This window comes from Eptesicus fuscus, chromosome 17, assembly GCF_027574615.1.
Source record: "Eptesicus fuscus isolate TK198812 chromosome 17, DD_ASM_mEF_20220401, whole genome shotgun sequence".
NCBI classification, from domain to species: Eukaryota; Metazoa; Chordata; class Mammalia; order Chiroptera; family Vespertilionidae; genus Eptesicus; species Eptesicus fuscus.
Window position 1 is genome coordinate 61099675 of NC_072489.1, and position 19129 is coordinate 61118803.

The 19129-nt window shown below is 65.8% G+C and overlaps 1 protein-coding gene across 1 annotated transcript in view; it reads right to left on the reverse strand.

Annotated features, from left to right (window-relative positions):
- The window catches only part of TACC2 (transforming acidic coiled-coil containing protein 2), a 109231-nt gene that overhangs the window by 3732 nt on the left and 86370 nt on the right, over window positions 1–19129 (reverse strand). The window contains exons 16-26 of the mRNA XM_054728663.1: window positions 17833–17893; window positions 16183–16384; window positions 14394–14455; window positions 13579–13691; window positions 12281–12464; window positions 11013–11153; window positions 10011–10100; window positions 4661–4807; window positions 4003–4079; window positions 2774–2817; window positions 104–112 (exon numbers count right to left, since the gene is read on the reverse strand). Of these exons, the coding sequence (XP_054584638.1) occupies window positions 104–112; window positions 2774–2817; window positions 4003–4079; window positions 4661–4807; window positions 10011–10100; window positions 11013–11153; window positions 12281–12464; window positions 13579–13691; window positions 14394–14455; window positions 16183–16384; window positions 17833–17893 (1130 nt within the window). The remainder of the gene's footprint in view (window positions 1–103; window positions 113–2773; window positions 2818–4002; window positions 4080–4660; window positions 4808–10010; window positions 10101–11012; window positions 11154–12280; window positions 12465–13578; window positions 13692–14393; window positions 14456–16182; window positions 16385–17832; window positions 17894–19129) is intronic.

Below are 19129 nucleotides of genomic sequence, written 5' to 3' on the forward strand. Positions count from 1 at the left end.
CGCAGCCAACACGCAGCGAGAGGAACGAACACGGGAGCACACGGGAGCACACGGGCGCGGGTGCGGGTGCGGGGCAGGCGCCAAACCGGGAGCGGGTACTTACCGGGCTTGCCTGTGCGGTTTGCAAGCAAAGGGCAGAAGCAACAGAAACGGAAGCAAAACATGATCAGGCGGTTAGAGAAGCAGCACCGGCCGCCCCCCAGTGCCGGCGGGAGGCTCCCCGTCCTGAGCCCCAGGCCCCACCTGAGCCCGGCACCCTCTGCGGGAGCACACGGTGGGGACAGCAGGATGGCGGGACCGATGGGGGGGGTACAGCCTCCGGGACACGAGCAGGAAGGGCCAGCCCGGGGGGGGGGGGGGGGGGGGGGATGGTGGAAGCTCGTTTAACTCAGGACCCGACTCCGCTCGCTCGGACCGGCCCGGCTCAGACCCGCTTCCCCTCCACGAGGAGTGCTGGTTAGGTGAGCGCAAGCGAGGAGAAGCATGGAACCAGGTGCCACCGTGGGTGTGCGCTCCCCCTCCCACCCACCCCCACCCCCGCCGTGGGGAGACGCGGGCCGGCCCGAGCCTCAGCCCAGGACACGAGGGGCCGGGATCCGGGGGCCCCGATCGGTGGCCCGGGGCAGAGGGACGTGGGACAGCACAGACGGACCGCCTTCCGCGACCCCAGCTCTGGAAGGTGAGGCTGAAGGGGACGGTCCACGGAGGAGCGGGGACAGGCGTGAGGAGGGGACACGGTGACCACCCACCGCGACGATGCTGCCCGAGGGGGCGGGACCTGGGCTCTCGGGGTTGGGTGTCGCCTGTACACCGAAGGGTTAACGGTTCGATTCCCGGTCAGGGCACAGGCCTGGGTTTCGGGCTCCATCCCCAGTGTGGGGCGTGCAGGAGGCAGCCGATCCATGATTCTCTCTCCTCATTGATGTTTCTCTTTCCCTCTCCCCCCTTCCCTCTCTTTAAATCAATTAAAAATCTAAAAAAACCCACAAAACAACGAACAGCTAAGCAGTAAAAGGTGGCTCTGAGCGGCCTTCTCCCCCATCTCAACACTGGCCTCAACGTCACCCCAAGAGCAGAAGTGAGAAGGCGTGACCCGGAGACCCCGGGCGCTTCCAGGAGCCCAACGGAATGCGGGGCGCTCTCCCGTCCCGACTCCGGGGCCGAAGGCCACACTCAGCTCACGCTGGCCGAGCTCACTCGCAGTTCCAGTGCCGCGAGTCCTGTTTTACCCCACCCGCACGGATCCATACACTCTCCTCCAATTCCATAAACAGGGATCGTCCGATAGAAAGCAGGCACCGCCGAAACAAGTGTGGCTCAGTGGATAGAGCGTCGGCCTGCGGACTCAAGGGTCTCAGGTTCGGTTCCGGTCGGGGGCCTGTACCTTGGTTGCGGGCACATCCCCAGTAGGGGGTGTGCAGGAGGCAGCTGATCGATGTTTCTCTCTCACCGATGTTTCTAACTCTCTATCCCTCTCCCTCTCTGTAAAAAATCAATATATTAAAAAAAAAAAAAGGTAATTTGCCATCATAGAAATTCAAGAAAGAATGAAAAATCCAAATTTAAAAAAAAAAAAAAAGAAAGCAGGCACTGCGGGTGGGGCCGAGCCTAGAATACCCACAATCCACCCCCCCGCCCCCCGCCCGCCCTGGGAGAAATGGCCTGTCCTACAATAAGCCCAAACGAACTGGAACGCGCACAGCCGTCAGCCTGGCCGTCGCCCCCAAGGCTTCCCGCACGTGACCCCGGAGAAGCGCGGGGTGTGGCGTGAATGACACCCAGACGCGCAGAGAGAAAGGCTCAGAGTCCGACGTGGACAGAGACCGAGGTGTGCGGGAAGCCGGGCTCACTCCACGTCCGTAAAGATTTTTACGTTTTGTTAATCCCCACCCGAGGGTATTTTTCGACTGATTTTGTAAGAGAGTGGAAGGGAGGAGGAGAGACAGAGAGAGAGAGAGAGACATCGATGTGAGCGAGACCCATCCATTGGTTGCCTCCCGCACGTGCCCCGACCGGGGCTGGGGCTCGAGCCTGCAACCGAGGTCTGTGCCCTTGACCGGAATCGAACCCGAGACCCTTCGGTGTGTGTGGGGCGGGCGCTCTGACCACTGGACCACCGGCCAGGGTGGAAAATATTTTTTAAAAACTGGTCACGTGGACCTAAGCCAATGAATAAACAAACAGAAAACTACCCCCCGCGGAGTGACCACTCGTAGCAACGCGAGCGTGGAGCCCTGCAGACCTCCCCTCTCTGAGGAAAACAGAGACCAGCCGCGTGCGAGGCCCACCAACCCGGTCCCTCCCGGGCCGCAGCGCCGGCAGCCGGAGGCTGTGCTGGGACGCCCGGGGGCCGCGGCCGCGCCCGGCGAGAAAGTGCTGGTCAGATACCAGGCGCCCACATCACGAGGGCAGCCGCGGGCGGGCGGGCGGGCGGCCACAGCTCCCCAGCCTGTCTCGGCCCCGTGGGAGGCCGAGGGGCGTTCTGCCAGGTGAGGCTACACGACTTCGGGGTTTAGAGCCAGACTCCTCGCCTCTCCCAGGAGCAGAAGCCCCCCAGCACCCCAGGAACCAACCCGAACCCCTTCCCCAGGAGGTGGGCCGTCCTGGCAGGCGCCGCGGTGGCCATCGGGGAGACGCCATGGCCCCCAGGCCCGCGTAAGGGTGAGGGCCATCCCGGTGTGTCCCGGAGGCCCCAGCCCCCCGCCCTCGGCCGGGGCAGAGCCAGGGACGCCCGACTGAGGGGCCTGGAGGAGCCCCCGGGCAGGACACCCACCTATCATCTGAGCGATGGTCTTCTCGTACTCGGCCACGATCTTCCTGCAGGAGAAGCGGACACGTGTGGGAGCCGTGACGACAGAACGGGTCCCCATGTCGCACGGGGCCGCGTGCTGGACATGGGCTGCCGGACCGAGGGCCGGAGGACACGCCTGGGCTCGCCGTCTCGGGCCCCCTCCCCCCTCCGCCCTCTCCATACCCACCCCCAGGGCTCCTCGTCCTCGTGCCGGATGCTGCTCACACCAGGCCCTGTGCAAAGCCTTCAAGGCCTCCCCACTGCCCACCAGGAGGACCCTGAAGGCCCAACCGTTAGCCTGACCGCCTGCCGCCGGCCCGGACCGACCCCCATCTGACCGCCTGCCGCCGGCCCGGACCGCCCCCCATCTGACCGCCTGCCGCCGGCCCGGACCGCACCCCCATCTGACCGCCTGCCGCCGGCCCGGACCGCACCCCCATCTGACCGCCTGCCGCCGGCCCGGACCGCCCCCCATCTGACCGCCTGCCGCCGGCCCGGACCGCACCCCCATCTGACCGCCTGCCGCCGGCCCGGACCGCACCCCCATCTGACCGCCTGCCGACGGCCCGGCCCGCCCCCCCCATCTGACCGCCTGCCGCCGGCCCAGACCGCCCCCCCATCTGACCGCCTGCCGCCGGCCCGGCCCGCCCCCCCCATCTGACCGCCTGCCGCCGGCCCGGACCACACCCCCCATCTGACCGCCGGCCACGCCAGCGCACAGCACCGTGGTCCAGGGAACAGAAGGCTCCCTCGGGCCTCCTCACTTCCGTCCCTGGCCATGCTGTGCGTCTCCCTTCTTCCTCCCACCTCCCAGCCTCCCTGCTCCCCAAGGCCCAGGGCAAACGCCTCCTCCTCCTCCAGCAGCCCTCCCTGATTTCTCCTCAGACCCATGGCCTTTTATCTGACTCTGTCCAGGACACGCTAAGTCACACACGTGCGAGGGGTCGTCCCACTCTGCAGATGGCCGGCACGTCTGCCATCAGAAACGGGAAATGCTTGGAAGGGCTCCCCAGGAACGGTGCCGGCGGCTGCCTGAGGGGCGTGGAGCGGGAGGCGGGGGGGAGGGGGGGTTCTCATTGTGCGTGTGCGATCGCATCGGTCGCCTCCTGCCCGTGAGACTTCCATCCGAGTGAAGCAGTAAACACCCGGTGAGACTGAACCGGGGACGGAGGGGCGTGCGGAGAGGACCCTGCCCGTGGCCCGCCACTGACCTCATCTCCATGACCTCGCGCCGGCTCTCCTCGTACTTGGCCTTCCACTCGGAGACCTCTCTCTCCTTGGCGAGGACCTAGCACCGGGGAGAAGACGGACGTGGGCCCCGTGCGGGACGCGGGCCGGCGACTCCACGTGGAGTGAGATGTCCTACGTCAGGTAACCGTTTCCCGAGCTCCCCGGAGCCCAAGGCGGGAGGAGGCCAGACCCCGGTGCTCTGGGTTACAAATCAGACGAGCGTAAAGGCTCGTGAAACAACCGCGTGGAGCCCGGCCGATGGGGCTCCGTGGCTGAGCGTCGACCTAGGAACCAGGAGGTCCGGGTTCGATTCCCGGTCAGGGCCCTGCCCGGGTGGCGGGCTCGATCCCCAGTGGGGAGCGTGCAGGAGGCAGCGATCCATGATTCGCTCTCATCACGGATTTCTCTCTTTCTCTCGCCCTCTCCCTTCCCTCTCTGAAATCAATAAAAATCTATTTGAAAAACAAAACAAGAGAAACAATCGCATCAAGAAGATCAAGACCCACAGTTTGCGCCTCCCGTGCCTGCGGAGGTCAGAGGGGAAAGTCGGGGTCCAAAGGCGGACGTGGGCACGCGTGTTTCCTGACACGGGCGGAAGCCGGGCCCCAGCGCGGGCCTGGCCCACCGCCCGCCGCGTACCTCTGCCCGGGCGACCTGCAGCGCGGAGTCCAGGTCGGGCGGCGGCGGGAAGAGGAGGCCCGGGCCCTTCTCGGCCTCCGCGGTCCCGAGGCGGGAGTACAGGGCTGCCTTGGAGATGGAGACCTCTGCTGGGTGAGCGGCTTCTCTCTGCGGGATGGTGTTTAATTTAAAAAAAATAAATAAAAAGCTCACATCAATCCCGGGACGGGCGTTGCCTTCGTCCGTCATGCATGGCCAGCTGGACGGTTTGGAAACAGAGCGTCCCGTGTGAGAGGCGCTGAGACTAACGGATGGGGCGGCGGGCGCAGCCGATGGGGACCTAGCCTTTGGCCCCGCTGGGCAGACAACGGTGCTGGGGGGCGGCCTCCCGGCTCCCGGCCCGGAGCCGAGCGGGTCTGGCGGCTGCTGTCTCGGGATGTATCGGAAGCCAGGGCCTAGGCGCACTGCGGGAGACCCGAGGGCCTTCGCCAGCGGCTCCGCTGCCACGAAAACCCGATGGGAGCGAAGCTGAGTCCCAGCCCCGCCTGCCGAGTCCTGAATGAAGGCAGGTCGGGGTGTGTGTTTTATCCTCGCCCGAGGATATTTTCCCAGATTCTTAGGGAGAGTGGAAGAGAGAGGGAAAGAGAGAGGAACATCGATATGAGAGAAACACATCGATTGGTTGCCTCCTGCCTGTGCCCCGACCAGGGCCGGGGAGGAGCCTGCAACCGAGATACATGCCCTTGACTGGAACTGAACCCTGGACCCTTGGGTCCGCAGGCCGACGCGCTATCCACTGAGCCGCACCGGCCAGGGCCGATCTGGTCATTTCTGTCCCCATTTCGTTTGGAGGAGTTTGTTTAGCTCCGTCTGGAAGAGTGTGACTCTGAAGGCCCCCTGGCTGTCCACGCACGCCACCCTCCACGGGCGGGCTGCTGGGTGTGGAAAGGGTAGGGTCACGTGGGAGCCACGCTGCCTGAGTCCATGTGTCAGTGGGAAAACTGGCCGATGGCAACACCCACCCTGGCTGGTTAGACCCTCGACCAGGGGCATGGCCCCCCTTCCTCCCTTTTCACCAAACGCTCAGCCACGCCCCACACGTGAAATGCGGTGTTAGGAGCACGTCCCACTCGCGCCGCCCGGGGTCAGTCCAGCGTCACTGCACACGGCACACCCCGCCCGCCCCTCTCCGTCCCATCCGTTAACCTCGGGCGCTGCCGTGTCGCCAGGCCACCCCCACCCCCACCCCCGGGGTCTGACAGGCATCGGCTGTGCGCAGCGTCTGCCTGCGGATTTAGGAGAAGAAACTGAGCGAGAACCGGCCACCTCGGTGCCGGTGCCGGTGCCGGTGCCGGTGCCGGAGGAGGACGGGCTCCGGAAGAGCACGGAGAGGGCCATGCAAATGGCAGCAGAGCCGATGACAGAACCAGCGGCCACCAGGAGGGGCGCCCCTGCAGGACCGGAGCAGATTCCCTGGGCCCAGGCCCAGGCCCGGGACACGGGGCCGAGTTTAATGGAGAGGAGCGGAGACCCGGGTTAGGCCCCCGAGGGGCGCACATGCAGGCGGGGAACCCGACGGTGAGGTGCACCCGCAGTGAGCTCCGAACTCTGGCTGCTCCCGTCCCTCTGCCCCCCCCTCCCCGCCCCCGCCCCCCGGCCTTGAGTATCTGGAATGCAAATGACAACTGCAGGTCAGCGAGGGGGCGCGCAGCCCTCGTCCCCCAGACCCTAGGGACACGCTCCGTCTCCAACAGGACACGGGCCGCCCGAGGCCCCGGCGAGGCCGCTGCCAGGCCTGGTCCGGAGCACAAGTTAAAGGCCCGGAGCAGGCCGACCGGAGACGGGCGAGCGGACGGACAGACATCCCCTCGCGGTGGGTGGTCTCTGAGCCTGAAGGGTGGCAAGTCCACGTGTCCTAAGAGAACCTTCTCAGAAACCAAACAGAAAGTGATACCAACACTCGGTGACTGCGTTTACGGATGAAGTTCACGGACAGGACTCCTGGCGAGGACTAGAACGGTTCCTGTCACTTTAAAAAAATGTTCTTCTTGATGTCAGAGAGGAAGGGAGAAGGAGAGGAGAGAGAAACATCAGTGATGAGAGAGAATCACGGATCGGCTGCCTCCTGCACGCCCCACCCTGGGATCGAGCCTGCAACCCGGGCCTGTGCCCTGAAGGGAATCGAACCCTGACCTCCTGGTTCCTAGGTCGGCGTTCAACCCCTGAGCTACGCCGGCCAGGCTGTTCCTATCACTTTTGAAGTAAAAGAAGGTGTTCTTTGGGGGAAAAAAGCAAAAAACAAAAAACAGAAAACCCACTAGAATAAGAAAATTGTAAAACAGAAAAACCACTTGATACCCTCTTACTCATCCCAGTCCCTCCAAAGCTGAAAAAACGTGGGCACCTGAGAGATTTGGCAAAGGTTCCCAGACTGAGGTCCTCTGTGAAACATCCTATATGATAAAAGGCTAATATGCAAACCAACCAACGGCAGAACGGCCGGTTGCCATGATGCGCACTGACCACCAGGGGGCAGACGCTCAACGCAGGAGAAGCACCACTCAGCCAGAAGCTGGGCTCACGGCTGGCGAGCGCAGCCCTGGTGGCGGTGGCGGTGGCGGGGGGGGTGGCGGGGGGGGGAGCGCTAAGGATGTCTGACTGACGGCTTAGGCCTGTCGGTCGACATCCCCCGAGGGCTCCCGGACTGAGAGGGCCCAGGCTGGGCTGAGGGACCTCCCCAGTGCACACGTTTCACGCACCGGCCGCTGGTGACAGAATGAAGGCTGCCTCCCTCCAGCGACGCGGCAGCTCCTCCTCGAGCCGCCCGGGGTTTCAACACGGGACAGAGGAGCCCAGATCCCATTTGAACTACGACCCAAGCGTCTGCCGGGAAATGAAACTCATGCCCCCGCCCCACCCGCTTCTCTTACAACCCAGCACCGTTTGCTTTTAGAAGTCATTAGGTTTGTGTCTCCCTGACGTGAGACCAGGTTTGAATGAAGCTCTGCTTCCCTTACACAGCGCTCCACTTCCTGCTTTAGAAGAGCCACCAGCATCACATTAACACGAGCGACGCCCCCGCTGGCCCCGCCCCTAAGCAGCTCTCCTCGTTCCAGGCGTTTTCTGCTGAGACCCAGGAACCCCACTGCGGCCCGCAGAGGCAGCCGGCCGTCCCGCTAAAGGTCAGCGCAAAGTAAAGCCGCCGGAAGGTGCAACCGGAAACCCCCTTTCCCTGTGCTGCCCTCCGCAGGAGGGTTCCTCTCACGCCAGGCGGTTTCACTGGTGTCTTAGCCACGGCTGAAGGCTGTGCTGCCAGGAAGACTGGCAGAGTCACCACAGCGGAGACATGTGGGCAGAGAAAAGAGCGAATCCCCCCACGCACCGTTTCCCCCATGTCAGCAGCTCCCAGGGCAGCTGGGGCCACGAACATCCATGGACAGAGAGCCACAGACCACATACAGAGAGCCACAGACAGAGACCATGGACAGAGAGCCACGGACAGTGAGCCATGGACAGAGACCCACCGACAGAGACCACAGACAGAGACCACAGACAGAGACCACGAACAGAGAGCTACAGACAGAGACCATGGACAGAGAGCCACGGACAGAGACCACGGACAGTGAGCCATGGACAGAGACTCACCGACAGAGACCACAGACAGAGACCACGGACAGAGAGCCATGGACAGAGAGCCACGGACAGAGACCATGGACAGAGAGCCATGGATAGAGAGCCACAGACAGAGACCATGGACAGAGACCGACGGACAGAGATCACGGACAGAGACCCACAGACCACAGGCAGAGCCACAGACAGAAACATGGACAGAGAGCCACAGGAACGCGAGTGCGTTATGGCAAAGGGATCAGCCGGGCGGGTCAGCTACAGGAAGTGGCATCACTTCCCGGGGCCAAGGTCGCTGGATAGAACACCAAGGGGTCCGAGTGGCTACGGCAGGAAAAAGGTTCCTTCCACGCCAACCATCCCACCCACCGACGCTTCTCTCAGCCTGAAGCCCAGGGGGGCCGCTAGCTGTCCCTCCCACTCACGCTCAGGGCGTCCACGGGCGGCATTTTCTACATCAGCGTCGAGACACGTGGCCGGAGAACGGACGTGACCGGCAGGAAGTCAGCTGCTGGCTGACGTCTGTCCTCCGCCATCTCCGACGTGGCCTCAGAGGAAGGAGGCGGGGTACCAGGCGCCCCGAACGCTCGCTGCCTAATCCAAACCACTTAGTGGGACATCCTCACCTCAGGACAGGAACAGCCGCACGTGCGTGGCCCGGCCCTAAGCGATTCATTCGGCCTTGAAGCCGCTACCCGAGGAAATCAAGAAATAGATCCCACGGGGAAGATAACCCTCGCCGCATCGAGCTTTCTACGGATTCCGTTTCCGTGGAAATCAAACCCACGTTTAAGGTCGGCAGCAAGAACAAGGGCACTCCACATCCATGTTCCTGTCCCTGCCCCGGGTCCCGACCTGCCCCGTCTGGACACCCAGTGTCCCCACCTTCCGTCACTGAGGGGTCTCTGCCCCCTCGCCCCCGGCTCCAGGGAAACCACGTGTGGGGCTCCGGGCAGGGGCACCGCCGAGCCCCTGATCCTGCACCGAGGACGAGGGACGGAGACACCACTGCCCCGCTGCCCGGGGACCTGCTACTGGGGATGGCCAGGCCCCGGCTCCCCCTGGAGATGCGAGCGCCAGGTCCCCTCGGGCTGGCTCGTGGCTCCGTCTCCCTCCCCCCGCGCCCTTCCCTCCCTCCCCCCGCCCGCACCACAGGGCCTGGACCACCTGCTGAGGAGCTGCTGCGAGCGAGCATCTGACCAGGCAGCAGAAGCAAAGGGGAGGGCCAGCTAACAGCAGCAGCGCTCACGTCCTGCACACCTACTGTGCGCTGGGCACAGCGCAGCTCTCCACACGTCACCTGCAGTCCTCACAGCAACCGGTGAACTGACCACATCGGTCAGGGCGACCGGGCACCCTGGGTCTGGCCCTGGTCCCACACATCAGGAGCCCTGGTTGCCCAGCTCGGGGTGGGCCGAGCCTCACAGGGCCTCACGCGGTCTCACGGGTCACCAGCGACTCGCTCAAATTGTTAAGAACACACCGCCCGCGCCCGGAAGCCAGGCAGACAACCTCTGCATGCCCCGCCCGTGTCCCTCAGGGCTCCGGAGCGGGCTCCCCCACACGGAGTTAGGTCTCAGACACGTGCTCAGTGTGTGTTCGCGCACGCATCAAGCATTGAGCTTTCTAGAAGACTCTACTTCGCCGAACACCAGCCATGCCGGCCGGCCGATGGTTAGCACGGAAGCGCTCGGACCACACACCATCATTCTCCAGGCAGGCGGGCGCGCGGCCGCGCCGGTACCTTCGCGTCCTGGCGGCTGCGGGAAGCCAGCGCGATCTGCCGGGCCAGCTTCAGCGCCTCGATCCGCATGACAGCGAACTCTAGCTCCTCCTGCCAGAGGGGTGGGGTGAGCCGGGCGAAGGGTCCCGACGGGAGGGGAGGGAGTGTGCACGGGGAGCCGTGACGGGTGCTCGGGGAGCACGCACCCGCCTCCTTTCACGTCGACTCCGCAGCAGATCATGAAACAGTGTTTAATTTCCTTTTTCTAAGATTATTATTATTTTTTTAAAAGATGTATCTTTCTATTGATCTCAGAGAGAAAGGGAGAGGGAGAGTGATAGAAACATCAACCACCATGGAGAACCATTGATGGGCTGCCTCCTGCACGCCCCCCACGGGGGATGGAGCCCCAAACCCGGGCCTGTGCCCTGAGCGGGAACCGAACCCTGACCTCCTGGGTCGCAGGTCGACGCGCAGCCCCTGAGCCACGCGGGCCGGGCTCCTTTTTTGGAACCTCCCTGAGTGTCACGCATGTGAACACGTGTTCACTGTCCTGTTCCCTCTGGTTTCTGTCCTTCCGGTTCATTTCACGGAACGCTGGCGAACAGCGCCCTCCCGTGGACACAGGCATCCCCGGCGCCTGCGCACAGCCTCTCGTTCGGCTCAGAAGGCCCCGGAATGAAGTTGTCAAATGGAAAGCACAGCCCAGGCCACTGTCCTGGCTGCAGCGCCAGGCCCGGCCCAGCTGTCCTCCCTCCGGGATCTGAGCGCCGCGCGGCTGTGAACAGCCCGGCTTCCAGGCGGGACACACGGCCGTCCCTGCGCAGTCACGCAACCCGCATCGTCGCGGCGTCCCGGGTTCGAGCCCCACTCAGCAGCCCCGCGGGGAGGGTGCTTCCTGGGCCCCATTCTCAGCAGCCACTCATTCAATCCCCCCTCCCGGCGTCTGGGCGGCCGAGGCTCACGCGCCACCGAGGTCTCCACAGACCCCCCCCCCCCGAAGGCCCCGCGAGGACGACCCACCTGCAGTTTCTGAGCAAACACGGGCGGGTTCTTCTCCGCTAAGTCGGGTTCCAGGTAGTCGAGCGCGCCGCAGAGCGAGGCCGGGTCGGCCAGCCTGCTGAGCAGGGCGTCCGCGGAGGCAAAGGCGCCCTCCGGAGCTGCCTGGGGCCGCGGAGCGGGCAGAGGAGAGGCAGGGGAGAGAGACCAGGAGAGAGAGTGACGCGCCGCCCGCCAGGACCTCGCACCTGCGGGGGACGCTCCTGCCTGAGGTTACAGGGAGTCAGCCCGGCCCGCACTGTGCTCTCCTCCGGGCTGAGCCCACGGGCGGACAGTGGGCATCGGAGTGGCCGGCTCAGCCCCCCCAAAAGCGGCCTTAGCCCCCCGCCCCCGTCACACCACCGTCACTCCCTAACTGGTCCGTGGGGGGGGGGGGGGGGGAGTAACCATTTTCTTATTTGTCTGAAAAGCTCGGTGGCGGGAGACAAGCCAGGGGGCGGGTTTCCCACGCGTCAGCCGTGGAGGAAAGCCCTCCAGCGGGAATATCGAAGGAAGTGAGGTTCGGGGGAAGACGATTTCCCACGGAAAGAGCCCCCCCGCCCCCCCGGCAGACCAGAAGGACCCCAGAATCAGAAGCCGACTCTGCAGGCACAGGACGCGTTTGTGAGACTGAGTCACACCCAGGCTCTCGGCTCAGTCGTATTTTCCGACTGACAGACACGCGGGAGGTGCTCAGTAAACACTCAGTGCGTGCGATAGACGGTTTACTACACGGAACGAAACACAAGCTACACCGCTGGCCGCGAACCCCTTGGGGATGGCTGGGAGGGAGGCGAAAGCAATAAAATAAAATTCACCTTGAAGACGGTCCATTTTAAATGTGTGTGTGTGTGTGGGGGGTTAGGCCTTAGCGCAGGCCCCTCTGCCCCGAGGGAGGGCCTGTCACGCCTGCTCTATGGGCAAGAGGGTCCCTCTGAGGAGGTCCCCGCCCCCCCTGCCCACCCCGCCCCCCTGCCCACCCCGCCCCACCCTGAAGACAATCCCAAAGCAGCTGCCCAGCCCTAGGGGCTCAGGAGGGAGAGCCACAGCCCTGAGGCAAACGGCGCAGGTGGGTGAGCAGAGCCCCTCCTTAGGGTGGGGCCTCCCAGGCTGGCTTCTGGGGTCGGGTGGGGGGAGGGGACAGGCGGCCCACGTCGGGTGCAGGTGAGTATTGCTCGAAGCCTGGCCCCTGGGTGATGGGGTCCAGCCGGCCGGCCTCAGCCCAGGGATCTCGGCCCCTCGACCCCACTTACCAGTTCGATCCCCTCGGCCGCGGCGCCCGTGGCCCTGGCCTCCAGCTCCCTCTGGGAGGGCTTCTCCGGCGCCGGCCCCGGCCCCGGCAGGTGCGGCTCCTGGCTGGGGGCCAGCCCTCGGGGGGCCGGAGGGGGGCCCTTCACCCCAGCGTTCACAAGGGCTTCGGCCTCCTCGAAGCTCGGCCTGAGGAAGGAAAGGGCACCTCCTGTCTTCTCGCTGCAAACCCCCCAGACAGCGGCCGGGCTGCCCGCTCCGTCCGCTCCCGAGGGGCCCTGGACGTCCAGGCTGCGGACGGAGGGAAGGGGCGGGTCCTGGCCACCAGGGGCCAGTAGGCGGGACAGTCTGGGGGGCAGGGGGGAGGCTCAGCCCACGCCGGGGCCTCCCACGAGGGAGGTGGGAGCACAGCTGTCCTGGCTCCGAGGCAGGAGCTGTGGCCCGAGCTGGGGGCTGGGCTGTGCCGGGCGGCGGGGGGTCCGGGTCTCCGGCTCTGCAGGCGGAGGCAGTGCCTCTGTGAGGCGGGGAGAGGCCGCCTGCAGGTAAGACACCTGACGGGGCAGCCACAGCGCCACTGCGGCCGCAGTCACATCGCCACCACCCCTCTCGCCCCTCGGGCCAGGTCCTGGGTTTCAGAGGGCAAAGCAGAGCGTTCGTCCCCGGCCGCGTGGCTCCGGGGGTGGGCACCATTCCATGCCCCTCGGGTCGCGGTTCGGTTCCCGTCGGGGCACAGGCCCAGGTTGTGGGCGTGATCCCCGGCCGGGGACGGCAGAAGGCAGCCAGTCGATGTTTCTCTCTCCCTCGGGGAGGCCCCGTCTCAGAGCGAGGCCCCCACAGCCCAGCACACAGCCCAGCCCCCCACCTGACGAAGGGTGACATTCGCACGCCTCCTGGAGGGTCCGCACCCCAACACGCGGCAGGGGAGCCTGCAGCACTGGGCGCCCCGCTGTATCCCCTCGGGTCCCCACGGGGTCAGTCACGGTTACTCCACGGGACACGGAGGGCCCGTGATCCGCACGAGGTCCCGCAGCCAGTGAGGGGCGGGTGGGACACGGGCTCCGAGCCCTGCGGCCGCTGCCCCCACGTGGCAGCACAGGGGTGCTCGGAGGGGCCCCCACCCCCCGCCATCGGGGTGTCGCCTCCACCCGCAGGGCGGCAGCAGCAGGCCCGCCGTGCTACGTCCGTGTGGACCCGGCGCCGGGAGCAGCCGCTGCCCGGCTCTTCGCACGTGAGCGCCTCGGGAGGCAGAGCTGCGCTGAGGCTCGGGCCTCTGTCCGTCACCCTCCCCACGGCGGCGGCGTACCCCGAGCACGGCGTCGGGGACTCGGACATCCGGGCGGGCGGAGACTTGACCGGGCTCTCCTGCGACGTGTCGAACACCAGGTACAGGGCTTGCTTCTTCGGGGCGTCGTCGTCCTGTGGGGAGCAAAGCCGCGCGTCAGCTCGGCCGCCGCGGGCCTGGGCCCGCCTCAGAGGACGGCAGGGCACGTCCAGGAGCTCATGGCTCAGCGGGAGGAGCCTGCCTTCCCTCTTTCCCGGGAGAGAGGAGCCGACGCGCTGGCTCCGCGGGGGGGGGGGGGGAGACAACTACGTGCAGGTGGGACACTTTTTAAATACAAACTTTTATTTGTTTATTATTTTAAATATGTGTTTCTTCCTGATTCCAGAGAGGAAGGGAGAGAGAGAAACATCAATGAGAGTCATGGACCGGCTGCCTCCTGCACGCCCCCCACTGGGGACGGAGCCCGCAACCCAGGCACCCAGGAAGCTGCAGGCACCCGGGAGCTGTGGGCACCCGGGGAGCTGCGGGCACCCGGGAGCTGTGGGCACCAGGAAGCTGCAGGCACCCGGGAGCTGCGGGCACCCGGGAGCTGTGGGCACCCGGGGAGCTGTGGGCACCCGGGAGCTGTGGGCACCCGGGGAGCTGCGGGCACCCGGGAGCTGTGGGCACCCGGGAGCTGTGGGCACCAGGAAGCTGCAGGCACCCGGGAGCTGCGGGCACCCGGGAGCTGGCTCCGAGGTCGGGGTCCCAGAGCAATGGGGCCGGAGGGGGCCCGGCTGTGTTGTCAGGAGCTGGGAAAGCGCCCGCCCGCCCGCCACTGAGGCAGGAGCACTTACGGGCAAGGAGGAGCCGATTTTCTCCATGTACTCGATTTCGTAGGCGTTCCTGTAGTCCAGCTCTGCGGGGAGACAGGGGGTCAGCGCGGCACAGGGACAGGCACAGGGACAGGGACAGGGCGGGGCCGGAGCGGGAATGCAAGCTGTTCGGCCAGAGATGCCAGCCCGGACGCTGTCACCCTCCTGCTCTCGGGGCTCTGCCACGGGCGTCACGGCCAGGCCCGGGTCCGACGGGACGATCCCAGCTCCGCCCACCAAGCGTTCAGACCCGAGAGGGTGCCCTCCGGGCGCTGGGCTCCTCTGAGTCCTAGCGGCGTTTGGACCCGGACCCTCGGTCGTCCCTCCCCGAGGAAGGGGGGGCCGGCGAGTCCCTTCGAGCGGGAAGAGCAGCTCTGAGCCGCCCGCGACCCCCGACCCTGCCGTGCCTCCGGGGCTGGAAAACCAACGCTCAGACCGGAGACCTTTAAAAGCGTCTGCTCCGATTAGTTACTTCCGTTTTTGTTTTGTGAATCCTCGGCTGAGGTTACTTCCCGCTGATTTTTAGAACGAGTGGAAGGGAGAGGGAGACAGACACGCCGAGGACTGCCTCTCACATGCTGACGAGGGATCGAGCCTGCAACCGGAGCAGGTGCCCTTGACCGGAATCGAACCCGGGACCCTTCCGTGCACAGGTCAATGCTCTGTCCACAGAGACACCCCGGCCAGGGCCCAAAAAAGACTTTGAAAGTCCCGTTCGGCGGAGAAATGACCTGTTCAAACTGCTGAGGTTTAGGCTGCAAGAGAACTAACTCCGTGGCTCTCGCTGGAGACCGAGCCCACGGCACGGCACGCCTCGGTCCCGCAGCAGCTCCACGCGGAGACCCGCTCTGCGGCTCCGCGGGCTCCCTGGCAGGCACACGGATCCTGAGCACCTACTGTGCGCCTCCAGCTGTGCTGGGCCCGGCGGACGCCGTGGTAAATGAGACCCGAAGGGACTCTCGCACAGAAGCCGCCCCTGCAGCAGCCGGATGGCTCTTTGCTGCTCAGAGAGAGGATGGAGGCGACCGTGACCGGCTCAGACCCCCGCGGGCAGGAGTGTCCGTGAGCGGCTCAGACCCCCGCGGGCAGGAGTGTCCGTGACCGGCTCAGACCCCCGCGGGCAGGAGTGTCCGTGAGCGGCTCAGACCCCCGCGGGCAGGAGTGTCCGTGAGCGGCTCAGACCCCCGCGGGCAGGAGTGTCCGTGAGCGGCTCAGACCCCCGCGGGCAGGAGTGTCCGTGACCGGCTCAGACCCCCGCGGGCAGGAGTGTCAGAGGCGATGCCGCAGCCCGAGGCCTCAGCATTTTCCACATAAAAACAGACGTAAATAGCAGTTCTGGGTTAGAGCGCCTGTTTCTACTTATTGTGGAAGCCAACACTTAAACACTGACTCCCTAATATGAGCTTTAAAATAAGATATTCCAGTCGGGCCGGCGTGGCTCAGGGGCTGAGCGTCGACCTAGGAACCAGGAGGTCACAGTTCGATTCCCGGTCGGGGCCCAGGCCCGGTTGTGGGCTCGATCCCCAGTGTGGGGCGTGCAGGAGGCAGCCGGTCCGTGATTCTCTCTCCTCATGGATGTTTCTCTCTCTCTCCCTCTCCCTTCCTCTCTCTCTAATAACAAATCAATGATCAAGCCACAACCCGGGCCTGTGCCCTGACCAGGAATCGAACCCTAACCTCCTGGTTCATAGGTCGACGCTCAGCCCCTGAGCCACGCCGGCGGGGTTTCCCGGCCTTTGGTCCCCAGGGGCAGGGCCCCGAGCTCGCTCACCCTCGGTGGGGGAGCTGAACTGGGTCTCGCTGACGAAGGAGGACAGGTCCGAGGGCTGCGGGAAGTCCTGCTTGTCGGCCTCCAGGTCCACCGTCATGCACGTCCACTTCTGGCCGGTGACCGCCAGCTTCTCCTCGTCCGTTGCGTGGACCACGGCCGAGATCACCGGCGGCGTCTCCGGCGTGGCCGCGGGCGTGGGGTCCTGCGAGGAGGAGGGGAGCCGTCTCTCCTCTCGTCCAGGGTCCGCGCCTGCCCCGCCCACCCCGTCCGGCCCGTGAACTTGGACGTGGCAATGCCCCGTGTCCCCGGGGCACAGCTCTGTCCTTGATGATCAAGTTCCTTTCCTGGTGGCTCGTCCCGGGGGGGGGGGGGGGGGGTCGGGGGCTTAGAAAAAGGGGGATGTGTGGTTACTGGGCGTCTCGGTCATTGGAGAGCTTCCTGCTCATCCCTGGAGGAAAAGGACTTTTACTTCCGGTAAATTTATTGCTTTGACGCCTGGGCTGTGCCCAGTCGCTCTCGGCTGACAATCCTCGCACCTGCCGGTGGGGACAGAGAAAGGGCCCTCGCCTCCATGCCCGCAGGGGCGTGCCGCTGAGCAGGGAGGGCGGGACCCAAGCCCCTGTCCCGGGCCGGCTCTCTCTGCAGCCCCGCCCGGCAGGGGCTGGCCGGCTCCGATGGGAGGGGGGGTGTTTCAGGACCGAAGGGCCTGGCACACCCACCGGAGGGAGGGGGAGCCGCCGTGGTGGGTGCTGGGGGCGGAGCGAGTGAGCAGGAGCCGGGCCTCGGCGGGGAGACGGTTTTCTTTACCTCCCACTCGACGTGGGTTACAAACGCCAGGCTCCTGCCCGGCCGAGGGGCTCAGGGCTGAGCGTCGACCTAGGAACCAGGAGGTCAGGGTTCGGTTCCCGGTCAGGGCACAGGCCCGGGTTGCAGGCTCCATCCCCAGTGGGGGGCGTGCAGGAGGCAGCCGGTCCATGGTTCTCTCTCATCATTGATCTCTCTCTCTCTCTCTCTCTCTCTCTCCCTTCCTCTCTGAAGTCAATAAAATAAAGAAGTAAAAACTCCGGTGCTCGCCACACATGCCCAGGTGCCTCTCCCTATGCATCCCTTTGTCTCCACGGCTCCCTGGCCGGGACACACTCTCAGCAAATGGCCGGGTCAGGGGGGCCGGGGGGCGGGGCTCCCCGAGGGGCCTGTAGAGCAGCGGGCGCCAACCGGTGGTTCGCGAGGTCCGAGAGGCGGCGACCGCTGCTCTATCCCAGGCGTCCTCAAACCACGGCCCGCGGGCCACACGCGGGTGTTTTTGCCGTTTTGTTTTTTTACTTCAGAATAAGATATGTGCAGTGTGCACAGGCATTTGTTCATAGTTTTTTTTTAACTATAGTCCGGCCCTCCAGCGGTCTGAGGGACAGGGAACTGGCCCCGTTTAAAAAGTTTGAGGACCCCTGAAATAAGCGAGTCCCCCAACATCGCCCCGGACATCTTCCTCCTCTCGGGACACATCCCGACCCCCACAGGGAGGGCATCCAACCGGTGCCGCGGAGGAGGCAGGGAGGGCGCCGGGGACGCGGCCCCGTGGGCGGAGAGGGACCCGGCGGCCTCAGCCCCCGGGGGAGGGGGTCACTCGGACACGTCCCGGGGACAGCATACCTGAGAGGGTGGGTCCGAGAGAGGGGACCGCTTTGGCGACTTCTTCACCCTAAACGTGTCACTGGAAACAGAACGGGAAATGTGAGCACAACCAGGTCCGGAACCTTCCGGAACACAGAGCAGACCGAAGCCACCGCCTCTGCTGAGCGTCTGCCCGGACCCCCTGCCGCCGCGCCGCCCAGGCCGGGGGCTCGCTCTGCGCCTCCAGCAGGTGTGGCCGAGGCCTGGGAGGTTCAGGAAGCTGGACCCCACAGAGGGCATGGGGTGGGGGGGCTGACCCGGAACCTCGAGCTACGCCGACCCCATGTTCTGACTTCCCTAAAGAGCCCATCTGGGCGCGCAGATCTGCGTCCTGGGACCCACCCTGCGTCTGAGCCCAGCGCCCGGGGGATGCAGGGTCCTGACCCCTGACGGGGCAGCTCACGCCGGGCAGGTCGGCCGTCACCAAATGTTCCTGCCTGGGTTTTCAGGGGGGAGGCCTGGGCTGGGGGAGGAGGCCTGGGTTTGGGGGAGGAGGCCTGGGTTTGGGGGGAGGAGGCCTGGGCTGGGGGGAGGGAGTCTGGGTTTTGGGGGAGGAGGCCTGGGCTGGGGGAGGAGGCCAGGGTTTGGGGGGAGGAGGCCTGGGTTGGGGGGAGGAGGCCTGGGCTGGGGGAGGAGGCCGGGGTTTGGGGGGAGGAGGCCTGGGTTGGGGGGAGGAGGCCTGGGTTGGGGGGAGGAGGCCTGGGTTTGGGGGGAGGAGGCCTGGGTTTGGGGGAGGAGGCCTGGGTTTGGGGGGAGGAGGCCTGGGTTGGGGGGGAGGAGGCCTGGGTTGGTGGGAGGAGGCCTGGGCTGGGGGGAGGAGGCCTGGGTTTGGGGGGAGGAGGCCTGGGTTGGGGGGAGGAGGCCTGGGTTGGGGGGGAGGAGGCCTGGGTTGGGGGGAGGAGGCCTGGGTTGGGGGGAGGAGGCCTGGGTTTGGGGGGAGGAGGCCTGGGTTTGGGGGGAGGAGGCCTGGGTTTGGGGCAGGAGGCCGGGGTTTGGGGGGAGGAGGCCTGGGTTTGGGGGGAGGAGGCCGGGGTTGGGGGGAGGAGGCCGGGGTTTGGGGGGAGGAGGCCTGGGTTGGGGGGAGGAGGCCTGGGTTTGGGGGGAGGAGGCCTGGGTTGGGGGGAGGAGGCCTGGGTTGGGGGGAGGAGGCCGGGGTTTGGGGGAGGAGGCCTGGGTTTGGGGGGAGGAGGCCTGGGTTTGGGGGGAGGAGGCCTGGGCTGGGGGGAGGAGGCCTGGGCTGGGGCAGGAGGCCTGGGTTTGGGGGGAGGAGGCCTGG